The sequence below is a fragment of the Morone saxatilis genome, unplaced genomic scaffold, assembly GCF_004916995.1.
Source record: "Morone saxatilis isolate NCDOM2014 unplaced genomic scaffold, NCSU_SB_2.0 Contig4, whole genome shotgun sequence".
Classification (NCBI taxonomy): domain Eukaryota; kingdom Metazoa; phylum Chordata; class Actinopteri; family Moronidae; genus Morone; species Morone saxatilis.
Window position 1 is genome coordinate 12,870,159 of NW_023339984.1, and position 6,429 is coordinate 12,876,587.

Consider the following 6,429-nt stretch of genomic DNA (forward strand, 5'->3'; position numbering starts at 1 on the left):
CTGTTCGAGCCAACCAGGTCGGGTTCAAACCGTTCTGTACTCTGTCAGTGAAAATTACCACTTTTTGTTTGTGGGTTGTTCATGGTCTATGACAGCTGATACTGCCTCTCACGACATTCTGACAAAAAGACTAGCAGGAATATCAGAATATTTTTGCCTTCTCTCGCAGAGTATGACAAATTCCACGATATCCGATTACAACAGAGCACAGAGCGCTCGTCAGCTGAAACATGGTGAAGTGAAAGAGTAAGGATGTTGTTGTTTTTTTCTTTCTTTTTTTAAAGCTTTTCAGGCAGGTTGTGAAAGAAACTCTGATATTGATCTTAAGAGTCAGAAATAAAAAGAGCTGCCGCAAAGTTCCTTTCACCTGATATTTCAATGCATCCATGACACAAAACATTTAGGATTTAAATAAATAAGTTTGAAAGCTCTAATTCCCTTCTTATTTCAAAGTACAACCAATTCTTGGCATTCATTTCAAAATAAAAGTCTGTCTGAGTTGCCGCTGAGTATCATTCAACAGTAGTGGACAGTGGTGCTATGCTTACAAAAATATGGGAAAAATACACAATTTAAATTATTATATCACAGACGCAGGGGGTAAATTAGGAATAATAAGTGACAACAGTGTGATCAGTGATGTCAAGTATTCTATTTTACAAAGAGTATAATTAACCCCCCGACCCCCTCCATCCTTCTACAAACACATACATCATCTGTTCATCCCATCACCATCTTATCATTCATCCTGTTCTAACGGCTTGGGAGCGCTTAAGCAGATTTTGGTTCAGTCTGTTTTCAAAGTGTTAAACAGATTGGGTCGGGGGATTTCTGGTAATGAAGGTGAGTGTATGTGTGTGTGTCTGTGTGTGTGTGTGTGTGGTGGTCAGTGGTGCGAAGTGTCTGAAATTTGGAAGGGTTAGATTAGCAGTGAGCATGATCTTCACTGGGCTCATTTCTCCCCTTCTGTGCACACACACAATCACACCTACCCCCCTTTCCATTAGCCCACCAATCCCACCTGGTATTTTAATCTAGATTTAGGATCTAACACATATCAAATGATTGCCTACTGCTTATAAAGTAATTCTATACGCTTTCTATACCCTAAACTCGACTGAACAGCAGATTTCAAAAGCTTCCTCCATTTCGAGTGCTGAAAGGATTAGTTGACTTGTTGACTGACACAATATTAACAATTCTGTTAATTGATTAACTGCCTGAAGTTAGTAAATATTTGCTTGTTTTAGCTGCTCAGATGTGAGATTTTGCTGCTTTTCTCAGTCTTATATAATTGCAAATTGACTATGTTTAGGTTTTGGGCTCCTGGTTAGACAGTTGTTTCTGTTTTATATTGTATTTTGTGACAGATTTGAATGCTTGTCAGAAAAGAAAATATATATAAATACATGAAAGACTAAACAATAAGTAAAATATTTGACATACAATATGTATTAGCAATATCCCTGACAAAACATGTTTATGCAAAAAATGACACTACTTTTTTAAAAGAGCTGTTATATAAATTATATTTTTTATATCAATTTGCAACTGTTACGGGTCTTTTCTAAAACTTCAGCATTGACAAAATTCACATAACTGGTGATTAGGCAAGAGGCTTTTAGGTGAAGCCCCAGTCACATTTACAACGCTGAGAAAGAATAAAACTTATGAAATCAAATAAACATTTTAATTGTTTAAATAATGAAAAAAGATTTCATTGCACACTGCATACTGTATATCCATTCAGGAAAATACTTAATATGTAACATCTTTGTATGTTTCATCAGTAAATATTTAAAAAAATCTGAAAACATTTTATCCTGACAAACACAACTAATATGTGAGTAAATGTCTTAAGATGACTTCTAATTTAATACTTTTTAGAAACTTTCAATAATTTTTTCCAAATTATGGAACACATTTATGAGATTCATGTAGTCCACAGTTCAACAGTTCATTTTCATCTGAGCTGAAGTTTCTGTAGTTAGTAATATCATTTAAAGCATGCACATGCAATAAAAAAGTATGTTAATTAGGCAAACTACTGTAATTGTGAAACATAATTTAATGTTTATTGTTGTTTTTGTTGGGGCGGATTATTTCACATTTTCTATTGGCATACACACTTTGGGACTCCTTGTGTTCATATATCAGTGTGCTGTGTGTCTGGCAGGCTCATATCTGAATTCTAGACAGATTTGTAGACAGATCTTAAGCCCCTTCACCTTATTTTAAACCAGATGATCCTTCACCTGACTGCAACCTTTATATAAAGCCTGATATTCCCTCCAGGGACTAATCTATGTCTGCCTACAGAAGCATTCATTGTAGGCTATAGGGAAAATTAATATTTATAACTTAACATTCTTTATTCATGCTTTGCTCCACTGATGTTTGGAAAAAGTGACTCATTTTCCTCTAGGCTATGATGGGACAGATGAAGTGTAACATGTTTGCATTATAGTTGACAGATGCTTACAGGATCCTTAACCTGATTAATAAGAAAATTATCCTTAGACTGATTAATGAGCTACTGAGATCAGAAGGATTGAACCAGGCAGCAGATCATTAATTCCTTGTCCTGGAGCTGCTCTGCCGTATATCGATGTCTAGGGGCGTTTTCATTATGTCTTGGCCTGGCAAGAGGTCGCGGAGGATAACCTGTAGGTGCAACAATGTCTTTTTTAATTACATGGGTATAAGCTGGTCGAGGATAGCTACAGCTTTGTGTCCTGACGTGTCCCCTCGGCCAAATGTCGACGCACATGTGATACCAATATTCATGACCACGGGCACCGCGATTTAATTGTGCCGTCCAAGTGTGCCACAGAGTAACTTCATATTCCTTTAAAGTTACTTATTTATTAAAGGGAAACAAGACTTCATTCCTTGACACTTTTCTCGCATTTTCTTGAGGTTTGCCTGCTGTTTTCTGCAGTGCGTAACCTCTCACTCCATATTTACTCGCCTCTTCGTCTCCTCCTGGGGCAGGACTCCATCAGATCCGACCTATTAAATAACCTATCCATGCTTGTTTGCTCACTGCAGTCATCCTGGCAGTCAATGTATCCTCAGGCTAAGCCAAACAAGCTGATCAGCCAGTCACCTCTGTACACACTACCCCCCACTAAGAGGCTAATGGCCGGGACGTATAATCCTTCTCAAAACAACTACAGAGATGCTAATTGTATCTAGCTATAAATACAGTTTGACTCCTTGTCCTCTTTCTTTATTCGGTTCTACTCTGGAAACCTAGAGCCGCCGCGGATGCGCACCGGCTTCTCTGAAACATTAGTCCATATACCAGGAAAGGCCGTTAAATAAGAGAGGCAGCAGATAGATGCTGCAAGTGTCAATAAACTTGTCACACAAAAAAAAGCGAGCAGCGAGCGCACGGAGCTTTTACGCACGGTTGGATACGCCATCTCATGCGCCTTGTGAACATTTCCTAACTTTTTTTCGGTAAGCGACTGAGAAGCAACAAGCCGAGATGTTCCCACTGCCGATGTTCACGCCGGACCAGGTCGCTCGGGTGTGCGAAAACCTGGAGGAGACCGGGGACATCGAGCGCCTCGGCAGGTTCCTCTGGTCCCTGCCCGCCGCCGTCCCTGGCTCCGCCGGGGAAGCGCTGAACCGACACGAGTCCGTGATGCGAGCGAGAGCGCTGGTCGCCTTCCACGGTGGCAACTTTGACGCTCTCTACCAGATCCTCCAGAGCCACCGGTTTACGCGCGAGTCGCACGCCAAGCTTCAAGACCTGTGGCTGGACGCGCACTACCGGGAGGCGGAGAGGCTCCGGGGGCGGCCGCTGGGCCCGGTGGAGAAGTACCGGATCCGCAAGAAGTTCCCCCTGCCCCGCACCATCTGGGACGGCGAGCAGAAGACGCATTGCTTTAAGGTAAACACCATAGAGATACATGTTGTTGCGATATAATTTAACAACCACATGGCAGTCGGTGACAGGGTGTAATGGGACCCCGGTACGACCCTCGTGTTCCCCGTGTTTGGGCGAATAATCTATTTATCAGGCAGTATTTATTACATTTATTAACAACATTAATGTAGATGACATGAAATGATATTGTCACATTGGAAACGTGACCATCAGTTGCTCTCTTGTGACGGTGCTTTTTAACCTGACGCTGCTGCATCGAGCAGTCTTTGAGCTCTTAAGATGATAATGGTCAGAGCCGTGGTTATCCTCCTGCCTTCTGCCGTGAAGTCCACTAAACTACTTACTAACGGCCTGGTTTAAGGTCAAATATCTCACATAAGATTTCTGACCAGGATACTCTAGGATAGGATGCTTTGACACGTGTTAAACAGAACCAGACAAAATGATAATAGCTCCCAAAGTTGCCAAATAAATACTAGTTTTATCTACTCTATTTAGAGTGTGAATGCATCTTTTATAATTCTTATATTTATCAGTAATTTAAAAAAAACAAAAACCTTACACATGAGTAGGCCCCACATGGTCCAATAAAGTTTAATCTGATCTTTAATTAGCAACGACTCTTTTTTTTTTTCAAATTTTAACACTTTAACTGCCTATGAGCACAGGCATGCAGGGGTCTATACAGCCACCTGTCTGCTATCCAGGAGCCAATGTAGAGAAAAACTCATTCCACATTTAGCAACATTTTCAGTACATCACCTGCAGAGTCCTCCTGTTAAAAACCACTAATGGTGTCACTAACTAATAACCTGTAATGCCCTGATGTGCCTAATGTGTCTTGAGCACCATCATGTATACCAAAAATACTGAAACATTTTCATTTGTCATGTGGAGGGGTGAAGTATTGCTTATGAGTGTAGTTAATCTTTAATTCCAACCCTCAGGAGGGATAGTCTCTCCAACAGTCTATTAAGCCCCTTAACATGATCCCATTTAGTGGATATACATTGTTATGTATACTTCAAATGTAGATTGTAATCATCTATTTATAAATCCAGTCTAATACGATTATACTGAGCATCATATGAGAGTGATAAGATTATTGTGGTTTAATAGGATGATATCAAAACACCATATGGTGTCGTTTCAAAGTGCTATGCTTCAGTTTTATTATATATATACTATATATAGTATATATATAATATATAAAACTTGTAATTCCATGCTAACAAAGTTTGCTTTGTATTGTTGCTTAACAAAAGATAATGTAACGAATGATGGCAGCCTAAATATTCAATGTATTTCTATGTGTTCTCCAGGAAAGAACTCGCAGTTTGTTGAGAGAGTGGTATCTCCAAGACCCCTACCCCAACCCGTCCAGGAAACGCCACTTGGCCCAGGCCACAGGACTCACACCCACACAGGTCGGCAACTGGTTCAAGAACCGGCGACAAAGAGACCGCGCTGCATCCGCAAAGAACAGGTATGTCGAAAATTACACACGATCGCGTTGATTTATGAATGACAAATGTGCTGTTTATGGGAGTTATATTGTTGTACAAACATTTTCTGAGAAGCAGAACAATGTGAAAAACTTAATTGGCCTTCAGCAGGTCTGTTAAAAGGCAAACAACTGATGTTATATAAGGGAAATTGGCGGACAGCTCTGCCCCATGTACTGTTGTAAGACTCCAGTGTGGGACCTCACCCTCATCTCTCTCATCTCTCCCTCCACTCAGAATGCAGCAGGACCCTTCCCTCCTGCCCTCCGAGAGCTCACCTGACGGCTCCCATCAGGAGCGCCGCCATCACCCCCACTTGTTGCCTACCTCTCCTCGCCACCTGGGCAGCCCAGAGGCCAGTGACTGTAGCACAGAGACCGAGCGCAGAGGAATGGGAGCCTCTACCCCGGACATCTCCGTCAGCAGCGACAGCGAGTTCGAGTCCTGAGATGATGGACTCCTTTCATGGACGGACTCTCTTTCCTTCAGAGGCGAGAGAGGAGTCTGTCGTCAGACTCAGACATACGTTAAAGACACTTGAACTGTCTTGTTACTGTGGACACACTGGAGGTGTTATCAGTGGGAGGACGGTGATGAAGAGGCCACTTGATGTGGCTGTGAGTGTACATTGTAAGGGAAGGATATGCAAAAACAACATGCACTTAAAAAAGCACCATGGCACATGACCTTGACTGTTATATGAATTAGTTTACAGCTGAACATGAGTCAGCACTGTTGATAGGCAAACATAGTACGGGTACTTCTACATGAACAACAGTGTTTTTCAACACTCACAGTATTTATAGAAATAATGCCAATGGTCTTTAGATGATGTGAATATTAATATTTGAAGTTTTGATACTGGTTTCATTAAATATTTTGGGATAGATAATGTTCTAGTTATTATCTAAGCTACATCATTCATTTGTATGGACATTGTGAGGACACAATGAACAATGCCTTGAGTAGGCTATTAATATAGGTAACTATATCTACATGCACATAAATAACTTGTTTATCTTTGGA

At 40.9% G+C, this 6,429-nt stretch overlaps 1 protein-coding gene across 1 annotated transcript; it reads left to right on the top strand.

The window, feature by feature from the left end:
• The first annotated feature begins 3,493 nt into the window (after positions 1-3,493).
• On the top strand, positions 3,494-5,851 carry six7 (SIX homeobox 7). The gene is made up of 3 exons (XM_035675539.1): positions 3,494-3,901; positions 5,221-5,384; positions 5,641-5,851. Exons 1-3 carry the CDS (start codon positions 3,494-3,496, stop codon positions 5,849-5,851), a joined length of 783 nt encoding a protein of 260 aa, XP_035531432.1.
• Positions 5,852-6,429: the final 578 nt, after the last annotated feature.